This window comes from Mustela nivalis (genome assembly GCF_964662115.1).
Source record: "Mustela nivalis genome assembly, chromosome: 19".
In the NCBI taxonomy this organism is placed as follows: domain Eukaryota; kingdom Metazoa; phylum Chordata; class Mammalia; order Carnivora; family Mustelidae; genus Mustela; species Mustela nivalis.
This window is the reverse complement of record NC_139038.1, coordinates 17,324,548-17,342,950: the sequence shown is the minus strand read 5'-3', so window position 1 is coordinate 17,342,950 and position 18,403 is coordinate 17,324,548. Positions and strand designations below refer to the sequence as shown.

At 54.7% G+C, this 18,403-nt stretch overlaps 1 protein-coding gene across 2 annotated transcripts; it reads right to left on the bottom strand.

Annotated features, from left to right (window-relative positions):
- Positions 1–3,965: 3,965 nt before the first annotated feature.
- NFATC2IP (nuclear factor of activated T cells 2 interacting protein) lies at positions 3,966–13,590 on the bottom strand. 2 transcript variants are annotated; one of them, XM_082714631.1, is made up of 8 exons: positions 13,164–13,590; positions 12,481–12,556; positions 10,340–10,457; positions 9,554–9,634; positions 9,277–9,463; positions 8,069–8,213; positions 7,843–7,952; positions 3,966–6,021 (listed from the first exon to the last, which is right to left on the bottom strand). In XM_082714631.1, the coding sequence occupies exons 1-8, from the start codon at positions 13,560–13,562 to the stop codon at positions 5,863–5,865; spliced, it is 1,275 nt and encodes a 424-aa protein (XP_082570757.1). In that variant the 5' UTR covers positions 13,563–13,590; the 3' UTR covers positions 3,966–5,862. The 2 variants fall into 2 exon arrangements, with proteins under 2 accessions (XP_082570757.1, XP_082570758.1); XM_082714632.1 differs by having other exon boundaries at positions 13,233–13,590.
- Positions 13,591–18,403: the final 4,813 nt, after the last annotated feature.

The following is an 18,403-nucleotide window of genomic DNA, read 5'->3' as shown; positions in this document are numbered from 1 at the left end:
TCAAGTAAATAAGCAAAATCCTTTTTCAAAAAGATTTTTTTAAAAGACTTTTTTAAAGGATTTTATTTATTTGAGGGGCTCCTGGGTGGCTCAGTGGGTTAAACCTCTGCCTTCGCCTCGAGTCATGACCTCGGAGTGCTGGGATCAACCCCGAACGGGGCTCTCTGCTTAGCAGGAAGCCTGCTTCCCCGTCTCTCACTCTGCCTGCCTCTGCCTACTTGTGATCTCTCTCTGTCAAATAAATAAATAGTCTTTAAAAGGAAAAAAATTTCACTTAAAATTTTTTATTTGAGGGGCGCCTGGGTGGCTCAGTGGGTTAAAGTCTCTGCCTTCGGCTCAGGTCATGATCCTAGGGTCCTCGGATCAAGCCCCGCATCGGGCTCTCTGCTCCTCAGGGAGCCTGCTTCCCCCTCCCTCTCTCTCTGCCTGCCTCTCTGTCTCCTTGTGATCTCTGTCTGTCAAATAAATAAAATCTTTAAAAATTTTTTATTTATTTGAAAGAGAGCTACCCACCACGAGCGATGGGGGTGGGGGATAGCAGGAGAAGCAGGTTCCCCACCACCAGGGTGTCCCATGTGTGACATGATTCCAGGACCCTGGGATCATGACCTGAGCTGAAGGCAGATGTTTGAGCCACCCAGGTGCCCAAAAGACCTCTCTTCCAAGCAGATTTCTAAACCCTTCTACTGAAATTACTGAGTCGCATGGGGAGAGCATGGGGTCCCCAAGAGGTCTTATCAGAAGCCACTTAAGTCATGAATACCCCCTCATTGGCATCACCCCAGAAGATATTTCATGTTTGATAAACGAGGGTCTAAGGGAAGGAGGCCGAGAGGAATTTCAGATCACAGTCTAGTCCCTGAATTTCCTCAACAAAAGATTACTGAGCATCTACTATGTGACTGGCATTATGCCAGGTGTCAGGCAAAGCAGATTTAGTCCCTACCCTCAGGAGGCTTATCTGGAGGAGACGGATATCCAAACACATGTAAAATAGCACCTGTGAAAAAGAAAACACAAGCTACAGTCTGAGAAAATATTTGCAAAGTCGTGGCTCAGTCGTTAAGCATCTGCCTTGGGCTCAGGTCTTGCCGGGGCCCTGGAATCAAGCCCGGCATCAGGCTTCCTGTTCATGGAGAAGCCTGCTTCTCCCTCTCCCCCTGCTTGTGTTTCTTCTCTCGCAAATAAAAATAAAATCTTAAAAATAAAAAGATAAAAAAGAAATATGGGCAGCACCTGGGTGGCTCAGTTGTTAAGGGTCTGCCTCTGCCCGAGTCATGATCTCAGGGTCCTAGGATAAGCCCCACCGCAGCCTCCTGGCCAGCAGGGGGTCTTCTTCTCCCTCTGCTCCTCCCCCCGCTCAGACACACACACACTCTCTCTCTCAAATAAATAAATCTTCAAAAAATCAAAATAAACTCAGACTTGCATTTGAGAAGATCCCTTTGGGTGCACTGTACTTGGATGACCTGACCTGTCAGGCACTGGACTAGGCTGCGGGCAGCAGCTTGCTCCAGGGTGGGATGGAGAGAGGGAAGGGAACGGCTCATCTGGCGCAGCTGAGTTGGGTGGGCGATGGGGCAGATATGGGGGCTAAGAGGCATCTGACACCGAGCTGGGGATTCCGGAGAACAAGATCACAGTATTTGTTTCCAAGGAGCTTACAGTCTAGCAGGGGAGGCAGAGACCAATGCATGGAAGAGTGTGCTAGGCCAGCCCCTGGTCCCGGGCTGAGCTGGGACGCACACAAGAGAACATGACCAGTGCCACGGGGGGACCTCACAGAAGGAATGACAAGGGTCGGGAGACAGGAAGCTGTGAAGCTATCGGGGGAAAAACAACTGCACCTTGCTCCTCCGAGTGTGGTCAGCGACCTGATCGGAACACCTGGGAGCTCGTTGGAAATGCAGCGTCTCGGGCCCCATGGCTTAATGCTGACCACACGTGTGCATTTCACAAGCTCCCGGGCTCAAGGGTTCAAGTAGGAGAAGCGCTGCTCTCGTCATAGGTCAGGCGCGCCCGGTCTTCCATCTGGCTCTGCATTGGGTGCCAGGGAGGTCTGGGGCGAATTCACTGCTCTGAACTTCCTTTTCTCTTCTGGGGAATGGGAGTAATACCACCACCGACCTTGCAGGCGCTTGAAGGATGAATGAGATCATGAAAAGTACCGAGGTTGGTGATGTGGCACCGAGTGTGCCCACTCTAGCTTTGAAAGTTTGTTTCTAATTAGGAGAGATTTGTTTGCTCTGTTTTGTTTTGTTTTCAGGAGAGTTTAAAAAGACCACCCAATGAGGCTCCTGGCTGGCTCAGTCCATGGGGCATGCGACTCTTGATCTTGGGCTGTGAATTCAAGCCCCACATTGCGTGTAGAGAAGACTTAAAAATAAACTCTTTGGAAGGGCGCCCGGGTGGCCCAGTTGGCTAAGTGTCTGCTTTTGGCTCAGGTCATAATCTCTGGATCAGGCTCCCTGCTCAGTGAGAAGTCTGCTTCTCCTTCTCCCTCTGTCTGCAACCCTGACCCCAGCTTGTGCACTCTCTCTCAAATAATAAAATCTTTAAAAATAAATAAAAATTAAAAACGAAATAAAAAAGACCACCTGCCAAGTGATCCTTTGATCAAAAGGATGAATAATTTTCTCATCATAGAAGACACACAAATTCTTTCACAATGAGTGGTCTCAGGGCGCCTGAGTGGCTCAGTGGGTTAAAGCCTCTGCCTTAAGCTCAGGTCATGATCTCAGGGTCCTGGGATCGAGTCCCGCATTGGACTCTCTGCTCAGCGGGGAGCCTGCTTCCCCCCTCTCTCTGCCTGCCTCTCTGCCTACTTGTGATCTCTATTTAATAAATAAAATCTTTTAAAATAAATAAATAAAAATAAAATGAGTGGTTTCTAGGGGTGCCTGGGTGGCTCAGTCGGTTAAGCGCCTGCCTTCGTCTCAAGTCATGATCCCAGGGTCCTGGTATCAAGTTCTGGATTGGGTTCCCTACTCAGCCAGGAGCCTGCTTCTCCCTGTCCCTCTCCCCCTGCTTGTGCTCTCTTGCTCTCTCTGCCAAATAAATAAATAAAATCATTAAAAAATAAAAAATAGGGATGCTTGTGTGGCTCAATCAGTTAAGCAGCTGCCTTTGGCTCAGGTCACGATCCCAAGGTCCCAGGATCAAGTCCCACATAGGGCTCCTTGCTCAGCGGGGAGCCTGCTTCGCTCTCTGCCTCTGCCTGCTTATGCTCCCTCTCTCTCTGACAAATAAATATATAAAATCTTTTTTTCTATAATTTTTTTTAAATTTAAATTTTAAATTTTTAAAATAATATTAAAAAAATAAATAAAATGAGTTGTATTTCTCATCTCCTCCTGGGCCTAAGTGCTGGGGAAGAAGAAACTGGGATCTTCTAGCACTGGAGGTCCAGTCGCTTTGGTCAGCAATCTGGCAGGTACCGAGGAAAGAGCAGACAGGGGCAAGCAGTCAGTGACTGGCGAGTCCACTCCTGGACAGAAACCTGAGCAAACTGGGGTCTCTACAATACGGCTTGCAATAGACACAGCCTGGGGCTAAAAATCCTCAGAGAGCACGGATTCTACACAGGATGGAATGTCCCCTTCCCGTGAAAGCCTGGAGGTCAGCAGTGCGGGGCTGGTGGGACCTGGGCTCCTTCTCTCCTTGTCCTGTCCCACGTGGCTTCCTTTCCCAAGATCACCTCCTGTCAGCAGCAGGAAGAAACCAAAGGAGAGGGGTTCGCGCTTGGCCACTTTTGGAAACACCCTGTGAGGCGCATCCCTCCCCGACTTCTACCCACGAGGCCAATTTGGCCCCCGGCCACGACACAGACTGCCAGGAGCTGTTCTCACCGGGGGTCCCGTGACTCTGGAAGGAGGAGGCATGGAGGCAAGGGGACAACTCGTGGTCTCAGTCAGTGGGGCCACAGCAGGGGTCCCACGAGGGCCACAAAGACAGAAATCCTCAAGTAGACACAAGGGGAGTATACTCCCATTTATTGGCTAAGACTGAATACACATTTTTAATGTGTCCAAACATTAATGGATATAAAAGATCCTGAAAAAAAAAACATGAAAGTTATACCATATTGTGGATTATTTAAATGTTATACAGGCTTCTTTTTGTTTTTCTCATATTGTAAGGTCAAAGGAATGTTGTATTCCAACGAAAGGTTTTAGAAAGTGACATACTTTTGCCAAAATTATACCACGTATCAGTGGACTACTGATGGCTTTATTAGTAGACAGCACTTGAGAAGACTGGCTCGTTTTGGGGTGAAAACAAAACTTGGATCTCACATGTGAAGGTGAAACCAAACGGTTTAAAAGTACCACTCAATATTCAGCAACGAGTGCAGCCCGGAATCGACCAAGGAGAACCCCTGGCTCATCATGCAGGAGACAATGCCAGCCAACGTGCACACTGGGCTTTACTGACTGGACTTCAGCCCTAGCTCGCGGCCTAAAGGTTAAAGGACAAGCTGACAAGCTCACGGCAGGAAACATAAACCATCTAAACTACTTTTAAATAAGAAAACAAAAAGCAACAAATGAGAGCACAAAACAGTTCACACTCCTACATTAAAATGGAGTGTTTCTGCCTGGTGAAGGGCACCCCCTCAATAACCAGACACGAGTGCCGTCCTGAGCGCTGTTTGCACCCATCAGGGCAGTGCACAGAGAAATCCTCCCCAGTAACTGGCGATCAGATGAACGGACACTGAAACACGCCACGACCTTCCACCCACCAGACCGGCAACAACGAGAAAGCAGGGCGGCAACAAGCCCTGGTGGGGACCCCCCAGGGGACGCTCAATGACCAACAGGAAGAAAGCTTCGGTAGAACCATAGGAAATTCACCAGTCTGACTTGTCCTCCCATGCCCGGCGGCTATGCTGGAGAACGTTCCAAGCAAGCATGGAAGGGACCCACGGAAGATGTCATCGTGGCTTTGTTTACGAGCCCGGGAGCTGGAGGCACCCCGCTGTCTGCCCCTTGAAGAATGGGTGGGACTCTGCGGAGCGGTCCCAGCACCGAAGCGCACGGAGGAGCGACATGTGTTGAACAAGAGAAGAAACAGCCCAAGGTCTGCAGCAGAGTAAGACCACGTGTCGCAGAAGTATATCCCCCCACGTGACAGCACATCTGACAAGGATACATTCATGTTCAAAGTGAAACGGGCGCTCGGCGCGACAGGAAACAGGGAAGACAGCGCCCTACGCCCGGAGAAGCCTTTCGTGGACGAGCACCCCGAGAGCCACACAGAAAAGCTCGGATGTGCTCTATTGTGCCTTTAACAACGCGTGTGCATCAGGAAGTCTGGCTCTCAGGGGTGCTGGGGCGAGGAAGACATTCGAGGCTGAGAATCCACACTGTCGTAGAGAAGGGTGACCCGCCATCCGCCCTGCTTGTGTGACCGTCTGTGTGAGCCGGCTCAGTCCCCCCACAGAGCACGCGTGTGCCTCGAGCCAGCTTCACCCGAACCCGCTGAGGGCCGCTGCGGGTCTCAGGCAGGCAGAGATCCCAGGCCTGGAATCCGCACCCCCGCACCCCCACTTGCTCTAAAATGGAGCAGTTTCGTACAACAGACGTTTTGAGGAAGGAAAGGCTGGGGGTGAGGAACACATTCTCTGGGTCCCGGGGGCTGCCAATGCAACAGACCACGCAGATGGAGTCACAGTCCCCCCAGGGTGGCAACAACCACCACTTAGCTAACCAGGGAACTCCAGGCTTGAAACCGGGGTCAATGGAGGGGGAAGGTCACTGCTCAATTTTGCATCAGCTTAAGGATAAACCCATATAGGGCCAAAAGGGGCAGCTGTTCTCCCCAAGTCCAGGTAGGGCCTCCAAATAGGGAGGGGGGCTTTCAGCCCCAGACCTCGATGAGGTCCCCGGATTCCATACCCAGATCAGCAGGCAACTCCTTGCCTGAAAGCTTTGTCCCATCAAAGAAGAAGGAAAGCTTGTGGCCTGAGAGTCCCATGGCCTCCTCGTACCGGGACATGAGGTTCTTGAGAGGAGAGTCCTGGACAGAGGGGGAAAAAATGAAGGTTAATAACTTGAAAAGAGGGGGCGGCACCTAGCGGGCTGTCGGGAGAGCACGCGACTCCTGATCTTGGGGTCGTGAGTTTGAGCTTACACTGGGTGTAGAGATGACTTAAAAACAAAGCTTAAGGGGTGCCTGGGTGGCTCAGTGGGTTAAGCCTCTGCCTTCGGCTCGGGTCGTGATCTCAGGGTCCTGGGATTGAGCCCCACTCGGGCTCTCTGCTCAGCAGGGACCCTGATTCCTCTCTCTCTGCCTGCCTCTCTGCCTACTTGTGATCTCTGTCAAATAAATAAATAAAATCTTTAAAAAACAATAACAAAGCTTAAGGGGGCACCTGGGTGGGCCAGTGGGTTAAGTGTTTGACTCCTGGGTCTCGGCTCAGGTCATAGGATCGAGCCCCGTATCAGGCTCCATCCTTGGCGCGGAGTCGGCTTGTCCGTGTCCCTCTCCCCCAACCCTGCCCCTCTCTGTATCAAATAAACAAATCTTTTTTTTTTTTTATTTTTAGGGGTGCTTGGGTGGCTCAGTGGGTTGAACCTCTGCCTTGGGCTCAGGTCATGATCTCAGGGTCTGGGATCGAGCCCCTCATCGGGCTCTCTGCTCGGTGGGGAGCCTGCTTCCCCCTCTCTGCCTGCTTCTCTGCCTACTTGTGATCTCTGTCTGTCAAAACAAATAAATAAAATCTTTAAAAAAAATTTTTTTAAATACAATAAAATCTTATTTAAAAAAAAGAATTTGAACGGAGGGGCTGAGAACTTGTAGAGTCGGACAGAGGACTTGGGACAGGGAGACCACAAGGGGAAGGCGAGTGGACAAAGAAGCCAGCACAGCTGGGCTCCTCTCTAGGGGACTGGGCCATGGAGCCCAAGGCTCAGGATGTGGGCTCTGGGTCAGGCAGGTTCTGCAAGCCCCCAGTTCCTCACATCCCAGTGCAGCATCTGTCACCCGACGCAGCCAGCGCAGACCACAACACGGAGTGAGGACGACGTGAGCTGGAGGCCAGGCTCTCCCACTCTACTGATGCCTGACCCTGGGCAAGTGTTACAGATCCTCTGTGGTCCCGAGCCCCGGTGAGTGCGAGAGGGACCTTATTTGGAAACAGGGTCTTTGCAGATGTAATCGGGTGAAAGGGAGGCACACACTCGGTGAGGGCGGGCCCCAGCGACTGATGTCCTTGCAAGAAGACGCACGCGCAGAGACACACAGGGACCACACTACGTGACCACAGAGGCAGAGACCAGGGTGATTCAGCGGCAGGCCACCCCCAGAAACCAGGAAGGGTTCTGCCTGGGGTCTCTGGGGGAGTGTGGGCCTGCGACACCTCGGTGTCTGACTCCAGCTCTCCAGGCCCTCAAGAGAATACATTTGGGTGAGCCACCTGGCCTGGGACATTCTGTGACACAAGCCTAGGAAACCAACGCTGCAAGTCGCCCCCCTTCTCAGGACACGCGTCCCTGCTAGCTAAAGGCAGGCAACAACAGCAGTTTCCATCTAACTTGGCTATGCAACTCACCAACCCTGACCGTGGATTCTCTCTAGCATGGGGACTGTCGCTTAGAAGCCTGGCAGTTACTCTGACGGGTTTCACGGTCACAAGGGGCCTTTCCGTTTTACGCAGGAGGAGTCAGGAGACCAGAGCAAAGGTTCCTGGCACAGTGGGGGAGAGAAGCTGAACAGCGGGCTTTTGCCAGGCTCCAGGATGGGCGGGACCCCAGAGGGAAGCCCCCTGTGTTAACCGGTGGGAGGGACAGGAGGACAGAGGGCCGGGGAGAGGCACGCACAGCCAGGCCTCCCACTCACCGGAGACAGTGCGACTTCCAGCGTCTGGTGTTTCTCCTTTCCCTGCACCCGCAGCTGGAGCACTTGGGACATCTGTGAGGTCTCGGGCGAACTTGCTAGCACCACGCAGTCTGCGGGAAGGAGGATCAGGAAGCCAGGCGTGAGCGGGGCCTGGAAGCCGGGCCCGCTGCACCCCTCCCTGCAGCGAAGGCCTCCTCCAGGCTCCGCCTGCCCGCTTTCCTCTCACCAATGATGTCAGCCACTCCGAGCTTTAGTGTCCTGGGAGTAGCAGTAGGGGACAGCTCTGTCTCTCCAAAGAGCAAGAGGATCCTGCTTGGGGACACCCCGAGACGGGTGGCCATGTGGTCCACCACACGCTGTAGGGGCTCCGACTGGGGAGGGGACAAGAAGCAGAGGAGGCCACCTCCTGACATGCCCTGCCGCACCCCCCACCCCGACATGTCCCTGGCCTTGGCTACTGGCTGAGCTCCTCAGCGGCGAGCGCCACAGACTTCCCTGGAGAAGGACAGAATAAAGCCATGTCTGTATGGGGCTGGAGAAGGGAAAAGGACAATGGTGCAGACCACAGCAAAGTGGACCTCGTGCGCCCCTGCGACGGACCGCTCTGGACAGGTCCCCAGCTCTCGCAGACCGGGGCGGCTACGTCTGCCTCGGTAAGAAAAGCCAGGAAACCACTCCTGGTGCAAGCGGTGGCAATGAGCTCTTGTGTTTTAAAAGCATTCTGCAGGGGTGCCCGGGGGGCTCAGTCAGTGAGGGGGTCTGCCTTCAGCTCGGGTCATGATCCATCCGGGGTTCTGGGATTGGGCTCCTGCTCTCTGAGGATCTGCTTCTCCTCCTGCCCCGCCCCTGGCCCATACAACAGCACACGCACTCTCTCTGCCTCCCAAGTAATAAAATCTTTCATAACAAATAAATAAAGGCCTTCTACATCTGCAGGGCGGCCGAACAAAGATGCGCTTCTAAAGCCACGGGCTGCGTGTTTGCGCCGTCTGGTTTAGCTGCTTCCGAAGCGTGGTTATGGCTCAACCAATGGTCGCTTCCGTGACCACCGTTGTTCCGGCACCGGGCTCATCGCTACAAACACGGTGCTCTCACCGGGGAGCGGGGGGAGCTCCGAATGAATGAGTGACACCCGTGTGGGGAAGGCTGCCATCGAAGCAAGTGCTCATGGGGAGCACGGGGTCCGAGGGAAGGGAGGAGGGGGGGGCTAGCAGCCAAGCCTCTCGGGACGCTTGCCCGGAGCACTGAAGGATGGGTGGGCGGCCTGCCGGAGAAGGGAGGGTGAGCAAAAGACCCCCGGGATAAAGGGAAGAGCGAAGCGAAGGCACGGGGCTGGGGGCCTGGAGGGGACACTGTCCCCCCGTGCGCACCCACCGCGCTCGCCCCACCTACAGCTCGGGGGGACCTTCTCCCACAGGCCCTCCAGACACTTGCCATTCTGACGGGCAGTCTGACCACATCAGCCCGGCACCGGATTTTCATCGGGAAGAGTCGGGGGCTCTCCGGAAGGGTGGGACCCTCCACCAGGACCACCTCATCCTCCTGGTGCTGGTGATCCTGGTCCTGGCGCTGCTTGGGACTCAGGCAGGAACGGAGATCTTGGAGGCGCTTGCTCACCTCCCTGGGGTACAGAAAGGACTCTGGGTCAGGCAGGGGGCGGCACCCGCCAAACTTTCCTTCTCTAGCCCAGCGAGCCCCCTGCCCTTGGCACCTTAACTTCTGGAGTGCCCGCGTATGCTTTCTGCTTTTGGTCCGTGGCAGAGGTGAAGGCAAAGGAGAGGTGTCTTGAACCCTGCCGAGAGAAGAGAGGGCTGGGGGGAGGAAGAGGAGGGGCCCCAACCCAGCAGCCCCCTCATGAGCTATGGACCGCTGTGGAGCAAGAGCGGGGGAGCTCGGACCAAAAGGGAGCATCTTCTAGCGACACCATCCTGCGGACGGGGGGTGACGTCAGGAAAATCTGAACCCTCGTTTCTATACTTCCAGGACCTAAATATTGGCAAGGAAAAGGCCTAACACTCATTCCTTCCTTCATTTGTTCATTTATGTATTTTAAATGCCTAACATTACAGGTAAGTCACTTCCCAGGTGAGTACCTGGTAACATCCAATGGACACCAAGTACTTACTACATGCCAAGTGTTAATCTACGCGAAAATTTTGACACAGGTGCCACCATTATCCCCATTTTCTAGAAAAGGGACGTGAACCACAGAGCTAGTTAAGGAGACAGGCAGCCGGGCTTGAAGCACAAGGGCCATCCCCAGAGCCACACCTGTCAGAAGCCAGGATGCTACATTCCACTCCCAGGGGCGGTCCCGAGGGCCCAGCGCTCCTCCCAAGACCCTCATTCCTCACCTGGGCCCGCGGCTCCCTCCACTCGCTGCATCCCTTCTCCTCCCCTTCCAGGAGCCCCCCAGGATCCTGCCCACCTCAGCCCAGCCCTGGGCTCCCTTTCTGCTGGGGTGGGGGGCAGGGGGGCAGTGCCCCGTGTCACTCACAGAAACACCTCCTTTGTCTTCTCTTCTGCATCCTTACTCCTGAGCTTCTTCTTCCAGGGAGACTCTGGACACGGGGCCTCCTCAGCATGGGGACTGCTGGAATCTGCCAGATCTGTCTCTGGGGACAGAGAAGGAAGCGGACGAGGTCAAGGAAGGGAGGGCAGCAAGAGGCCAAGCAGAGGCAGGCCAGGGGCTTCAGAGATCCCAGGAAAGGAGGAGACCGAGGAGCCCCAACAGGCGCACACGTGCACACACGCACACACACACACACGCAGTAGCGCTGGGGAAGTGCTGGAAGGGCGTGAGTCCCAGGGAAATGCCTGCCGCGGAGAAAAGCACGAGCCGGAGTCGGGCAGAGCGGACGGAAGTTGTGAGTCGCGCTCTAAGGCAGGAGCCCGCGTGGTGAGGGTGGACAGTCCCAGTGGGACCCGCTCCAGCGAAACCACGGTTCACTTAATCTCTTCTCACTTTTTTGATCAGCTGCACCCACAAGTACAAAATAAACACACCCTAGGAGACACGTATTTACCTAGTGCGCATGCACTCCTTATGACACATGTATGTACTACTTAGTTATGTGATAAAACAAACCTCAAACCAGATGCTGGCATTGTTTTAAAAAATGGTCCTTTTGGGGGACCCAGGTGGCTCAGTTAGTTAAGCGTCTGCCTCGGGCTCAGGTCATGATCCTGGGGATCCTGGGATCGAGTTCCACATTGGGCTCCCTGGTCAGCAAGGAGTCTGCTTCTCCCTCTCCCTCTGTGTGCTCTCTCTCTCAAATAAATAAATCTTCAAACAAACGAACAAAGGTTCCTCTTATGTCCTTCCTGTACTTGACTGGATGGGCAGAGCAAGACTATGGGGTAGGAGGTGGCGGGGCACAGAGAGAGAAGGAAGCAGAGGTAGGTGCAGGTCCTCTGAGCCCGTATTTCTCAAATTTCCTCCATGTGGGCATCACTATCGCATCGTGCCTTCCATACCTCTATAATGTTGAAGACCTTTTTTAAATCCCTCACTGTAACTAGGATTTCTTGTAATGGGAAACTAGAGATTTATTTTAGAACACAGAGGCTCTTTCCCATCTTGTTAGCCACCCACAAAGGATCATCACTAACCACAAAAAGACATATAAATACTGCAAAAACAAAGCAAGATCAAAACAAAGTCCGAGATCAGTGGTTCTCGACCAGAGGCAATTTCTCCTCCCAGGGGACATGTGGCAATGTCTCAAGACAATTTCTGTTGTCACAGTGAGGGGGAGAGGGGGTTGGAGCGTGTGATACCGGCCTCTGGCGGGTAGAGGTCAGGATGCTGCCAAACCTCCCACAATGCCCAGGACAGCACCACACAAAGAACGGCTCCGTCCACTCCAGGGACCGCCCTAAAGCATCAATGTAACCCAAGAGAGGGCTCTCGACGCATTCTCTTTGATTAACTCTCACCAAAATCCTTTGACACGGACCCACTGTTCTCCCCATCTTCCTGATGACAAAACTGAAGCACTGAGAGAGGAGCCTGCCCAAGGCCACACAGCTAGCTACCAGAGGGTAGAGCGGAGATTCAAACCCAGGCCAGCTGGTTCCGAAATCAGCTCCTGATCATCCTACCATGCTTGCTCATGGTGTAGACGTCTTGGTCCAAGGTCTGCATTTGCCCACTGGATCACTTCCTTATCAAACTTGATTTGCCTTTGGGTGGTTTGCAAAAGCCACCTCCCTGGGGGAGGACCAAGGCTGGCAGCCCTGATAAGATTCAAAGAACCCCACGCTGGCTCCAGAATGTTCCCAAGGAACCTGTTGCCGATGTACCCAGATGTTACAGATTCTCAACAGCTCCTCCTCCCCGGCCCCCCAGGATTGCAGAATCAGAATCTTTGGAGATGGCCTAGAAATCGGTAGATTAGCACACTCTTGCGCCCATCGGCTGGGGGTTCGGGCGGTTTGGCAGCGTTCCCTTCGCCTCCTGGTTAACGCTCCATCTGGATTCGGGACTGGAGCTTTGCTCTGGGTAGGATGCAGGAGTCAGCCCTCCCATCCCCTTCCTCTGAGCCTCAGGGAAAATGGGCCACAGGGTTGTAAAGTCCAGGAATCTTCCTCAGAGAAGCCAGCACTAGGCTCCTCTCCCCGGAAGCCGGCGCGTACCTTCCTCGGCCTCCTCCGGGGGACAGAGTTTCAGGAGGGACTGGTCATCTGGGATGAGATGAAGGCTGCTTTTCACCTGTAAAGACAAAAGGGCCTCAGTCCCCGTGAAAGGGAAAGCGAGCGGACTCTTTCCTCCGTCCAGCCCCGGAGTCCAAGTCGTCTCTGGCTCTGGGGTGGTAGGAGCCCAGCCAGCCTGCCCAAGGTCCAGAGCGGAGTGCCCTTCCGACTACACCCCTCTCCCCCAGACCTTCCGAGCACGCAAGCTTCCTTCTTCTTTTGCCCCTCACTAGGCTGCTAGCCATGCCCCCGCCTCGGAGTCCTGGGAAATCCCCGACCCCGGCTCACCCCACCCTCTGCAGTCCCCAAGCTCCTCTGAACTTCCATGACCCCAGCCTCCTGGACCCTCCGCCGTGGGCCCCCATCTCCCGACCCGACCCGAGGGGTTGGGCCGGGCCCTCTCGGAAGCATCCGGGGTCCCGGCGCCGAAGCCGCGCTCGCTGCTCCCAACACTCCCGCTCCCGGAACCCCAGATCCCCCAAACCTGTCCACCAGCCCTGCGGCCCCGGCCCCACCGCCGGCTCCTCCCGTTCGTCCGCCCAGGCCGGCCCCAGAGGCCCGACCGCGGCCGCTCCCAGCCCGCGCCCCAGCCCGCGCCCCAGCCCGCGCCCCCGGCCCCGCGGCACCTTCCCCGAGTACACCGGGACGGCCGGTGCCTCCCCCGGACCCAGCAGCCGCCGCCGCCGCCGCCTGACCGGTGCCCGCGCGGCTCCGGCGGGCGGCGCGTCCGCCCCGTCGCTGTCGCTGTCGCTGTCGCCGTGGCCGTCGTCCCGGCGGGCGGCCGGCCCTGAGGGCCCCGCGGGAGGGACCTCGACCGAGTCCAGCGCGCCGCGCGCCGCGGCGACCTCCACGACCTCCTCATCGCTGTCGCTGACCAAGTCCACCAACTCCGAGTCCAGGCTGCGCGGGGCGGAAGGTCGCGGGACGCGAGGACGACGCCCCCGGCCGCCCCGGGACCCGCGAGCCCCTCGCCCGGCACTGCCGCCCCGAGGCCGGCGGCCCCGTCTCCTCCCCGGCTCCGCCATGGCACACACCCGCCGCCCACCGCCGCCCGCCTCTAGCCGCCTCGGCCGGCCCCCTCCCGCGACTTCCGCCCGTCATTGGGTGAACCTGCTGCTACTCAACGCCTCTCCCCGCCCACAGCCCCTGGCTTCCCCTCCCCGCCTTTTCATTGGTCGCCGCTCCCGCCCATCAAGTATCCACCACTAAAGCCAAGGCGCCAAAGATTCCAACCAACCTCGGCGCAATCAGCCTGGGTTTCGATTCGTTCCAGCTCACCCATTGGCCGGCTGCCTCCCTCTTGACCGGCCCACTCCGTTCCCATTAGAGATCCGGTTGGTGGGGGAGCGGGGCATCCTGGGAATTGTAGTCCTTAGGCCCTCGAAAGCGGCCTCTCGAGTTGCCTTTCTTTTATTTATCGTGTATCATTTTTTAAAAGATTTTATTTATTTATTTGACACAGAGAGAGAGAGATCACAAGTAGGCAGAGAGACAGGCAGAGAGAGAGGGGGAAGCAGGCTCCCTGCCAAGCAGAGAGCCCGATGCGGGGCTCGATCCCGGGACCCTGGCATCATGACCTAAGCCGAAGGCAGAGGCTTAACCCACTGAGCCACGCAGGTGCCCTAAAGTCTATCATTTTTTAAAAGTATTTTTTACACCCAAATGGGGGCTCAAACCCACAACCCTGAGAAAAGAGTCACCCGCTCTACCAATTGAGCTACTTCTAGAAACCGGCAATAGGAGCACCTGGGGGGCTCAGTTCCTTAAGCCTCTGACCCTTGACCTCAGCTCAGGTCTTGATCTTGGGGTCTTGATCTTGGGGCGGTGGGCTCCACAGTGGAAGCTACTTAAAAACGAACATGGAAAACCCACGGTGGAATTAGGCTTTAGCCCTCTGGGATATCCTCGTGCAGTGTTCACCGCCACTAGGTTGGGGGCTAATCCCACTAACCACCATCCCCAACCGCAGGTGCAGAATCCACACGGAACACACCCCGGCCCAGCACTCCAACCCCACTCAACTCTGAAAAGCCTCCCAGGTCACACAGAGCCTCCCTCGCCCCCAGCGCCTACTGACCAGCCTCACACGCACTGTCAACCCAACCTGCGCCCACCGTGGACACCGGAGCGCCACACACCTCGCAAACAACACCTGGACGGGCAAATCCAGAAGAAAACTAAGAGGCTTAGTTCTCCCGGTTGAAAAGAAAGGGTGTGACTTCCCCCCTCTCCCTGCTTTTGTTTCAGAATTTTTCTTGGTCCTTTCCAAATGTATGTAAATCTCTACCGTGGTGAAGTCAGCCTCTAGGAATTCTCATAACTCAGGAGCTGGTAGTCATCTTTTTGAAATGCAAGCCTTTTGGGAGGTAGCTCCGGATCTCCCCCCCTACACACACACACACACACACACACACACCCGGTCCTGGGGAAAACAACAACTTAACTTTGGTGGGGGCCTTGCCACTAGATGTGGATCCACCTCTGGTCATAAATAAGCAAGAAGCTTGTTTCTCCCCCGGAGAGAAGCCCAGGGCCATGATAAAGTTAGCGTGAACTCTGCGGGACAAACTGTGTTGCCAAATCCCCATACTGGAGGCCTAGTTATTGTTTACCTTGGAAAGAAGATAGGGTTTTTGAAATTTTATGTTTAAAACAGGTTAAGGGGGCACCTGGGTGGCTCAGGGGGTTAAAGCCTCTGCCTTCAGCTCAGGTCATGATCCCAGGGTCCTGGGATTGAGCCCCACATCAGTTCTCTGCTCAGCAGGGAGCCTGCTTCCTCCTCTCTCTCTCTGCGTGCATCTCTATGATCTCTGTCAAATAAATAAATAAAATCTTTAAAAAAAAAGAAAAGAAAACAGGTTAAGGGGTTGTACCTGCTTTGGCTACCTGTAGAATTCCTTGTGTGAAACTGAAGGGAAAAAGTCGTATTCACAATGAAGTTGGGGGACACCTGGGTGGCCCAATGGGTAGAGCGTGTGACTCTTAATTTCAGTGTCCTGAGTTCAAGCCCCACCTTGGTGGTAGAGCTGGACGTGGAGCCACGAGAGGGTGGTCAAGGAAGAATTCTTGAGATGTTTTCAGTGCAAAAAGGTGATTTTTATTGTAACCCGGGACCAAGACCGGTGGGCGGAAAGAGCAGCACTTATGGCTGTAGGAAGCTGGTGGCTTATACTTAGTGCTCAAGGGAGAGGGGACATGCAGGGAATATGAAATCATAAATGACCTCTTCAAATATATATTTTTAAAAGATTTTATTTAGTTATCCTAGAGAGAGGAAAGGAGAGCGTGTGGGGTGTGGGTACAGAGGAAGAGGAGAGAATCTCAAGCTGACTCCTCACCGAGCACAGAGCCCCGCTGGGAACACACACGGGGCTCAGTCCCAGGACCCCGAAATCACCACCCAAGGAGTAATCAAGAATCGGGTGCGGAACCCACTGAGCCACCCAGACACCCCATGAGTTTTATTCTTCAGGGGAATGCCTGCAATGTGCATCACATTCTGGTTTAATGTTTTAAATAATAAAAACTGTTTTTGTGGGGACGCCTGGGTGGCTCAGTCGGTTAAGTGTCTGCCTTCAGCTCAGGTCGTGATCCCAGGGTCTTGGGATCAAGTCCTGCATCAGGCTCCGTGCTCAACGGGAAAGCCTCCTTCTCCCTCTGCCTGCCGCGCTCACACACACACACACACACACACACTCTCTCTCTCTCTCTCTGGCAAATAAAGAAAATCTTTATTAAAAAACCTGTTTCTGTGTCTCTGCTACCTTGGCGGACGTTTTCCGCGTTGGAAGAAGATTTTGTTTTTTCTTTATCCATTTCCCAACACACGCAGCAACCACACCTCGCGTCTCAGAAGCTACAAAGCCTCCGCACATCTGCTTTATTTGCAACTGCTGCTCATCGCGCACCCCAGCGCGGTGCAGACATGCCCCTTCAACGCTTCACACTTCCTACATCACCTCCAGCTGATGACCCCCGACCCCTCGCCCCACACTTCGCACACGACACGCACACGGCATACGCCCCGTACCAGCGCCTCTCAACACGATGTTCACATCACTTGTACTTCATCCGTCCATCCATCCAGGGCCGCATCCTGGCCACCACGCACAGCCCAGTCCCTCTCCCTTCCCATCACCTAACATCCCCAACACAGGCGCCCCACTCCGTGTAGACGGGGCCCAGCCCTATTGGAAGGGCATAGCCCCAGCAGATGGCGCTGTGTACCAGGGGACAGAGGCCAGTCCCCACCCCCGACTCCCACCCCAGACTCCGGTAGAGGGGACCCTAAGGAACTCCCGGCCCCGGGGAAGCCTTTGGCCACTCTTGGTCGCCAGGCTGAGAGCAGAAAGATTGCACCCAAAATCCTTCTGCCAGCCTTGGGCCCCACCTAAAGGCCGCTGTCAACCATGGAGGCCAGGGGTGGGGGGGGTTGCAAGGACCTTGGAATGTCCCTCAAGCCTCCTTCTCCAACTTTGCTCAAGAGCTAGAAGTGGTCGGGCCGCTGCCAAAAAGCAGGTCATGTGGACCCGGAGAAGCTCTGGATTGTGACTTCGTCCTGGACAAGTCTCTGCCCTGGAAGGAGCCCCAGTCCAAACGATCCTGGTGCCCTCTGGCTCCTGGCACATAATACTGGCTGCTGGCTGAGTGCTTACTACAGCAGTGTCTAGAGCTTTCCATCTCATTTAAGACTCATTAAGGTAGGTATAATTATTATCCCTATTTTACAGACGTCTGTCTGCACACGGAGAACCTGAGGCACAGCTAGGGAGGGCTGAGCTGGGATTCGAACCCAGATAGTCTGATCCCAGAGGACTGGACTAGAGCTGGAATACCTCGGCTGCTCAGCTCTGCCCCCGCCCCCTTCCACCACACCTCCCTGGGTGGCCCAGGAGGGGCGTCATCCTCTAGGGGCTTTCCAAGGTGGTCCTCGATCCTTCTTCCGCACTCCTTTCTGGAGCTCCTGATCGCTGCCACCAACTGGCTGGGTACCAGGGGCACAGAGAAGACCCGGACATGGATTCACCCCCAAGAAGGCAGGATGTTTTCTCCCGGAGTCACCTGTTCAGATGCTTCAGGCCCAGGCAGGAAAGCTAAATGGAATAAAGGAGGTGGATGAAGGGTAATAGGGAATGGCAGGGGCTGTGGCAATAGGGAGAGCTTAGGGACGCCTGGGTGCCTCTGTCGTTAAGCGCCTGCCTTGGGCTCAGGTCATGATCCCAGGATCCTGGGACGGAGCCCCAGCTCCCTGCTCTGTGCAAAGTCTGCTTCTCCCTCTCCCACTCCCCCTGCTTGTGTTCCCTCTCTTGCTGTGTCTCTGTCAAATAAATAAAATCTTATTTTAAAAATTAAAAAAAAAATAGGGGCACCTGGGTGGCTCAGTGGTTAAGCCATTGCCTTCAGCTCAGGTCATGATCTCGGGATCCTGGGATCGAGTCCCGCATCAGGCTCTCTGCTCAGCAGGGAGCCTCCTCCCCCGCCCCACAACCCCTGCCTGCCTCTCTGCCTACTTGTGATATCTATCTGTCAAATAAATAAAATAAATAAATAAATAAATAAATAAAATCTTTAAAAAATTTTTAAAATAAACAAAATCTAAAAAAAAAAAAAGCATCTGCCTTCAGCTCAGGTCATGATCTCAGGGCCCTGGGATTGAGCTCTGCATTGGGCTCTCTGTTTGGCAGGGAGTCTGCTTCTCCCTTAAAAAAAAAAAAAAAAAATCTTATTTATTTGACAGAGTACAAGCAGGGGGAGTTGCAGGCAGAGGCAGAAGCAGAGGCAGAGGCAGAAGCAGGCTCAAGGCGAGAATCCATCAGGGATGCTGGGATCCCAAGAATTGGGGTGTTGTTGTTGTTTTTAGGATTTT

Coding starts and splice junctions, on each gene's coding strand:
- NFATC2IP (XM_082714631.1), bottom strand. CDS start 13,562: ATGGCGGAGCCGGGGAGGAGACGGGGCCGCCGGCCTCGGGGCGGCAGT. Junction 9,635..10,339: donor AAGACAAAGGAGGTGTTTCT/GTGAGTGACACG, acceptor TTCTCTCGGCAG/GGTTCAAGACACCTCTCCTT. Junction 7,953..8,068: donor CGGAGTGGCTGACATCATTG/GTGAGAGGAAAG, acceptor TCCTTCCCGCAG/ACTGCGTGGTGCTAGCAAGT.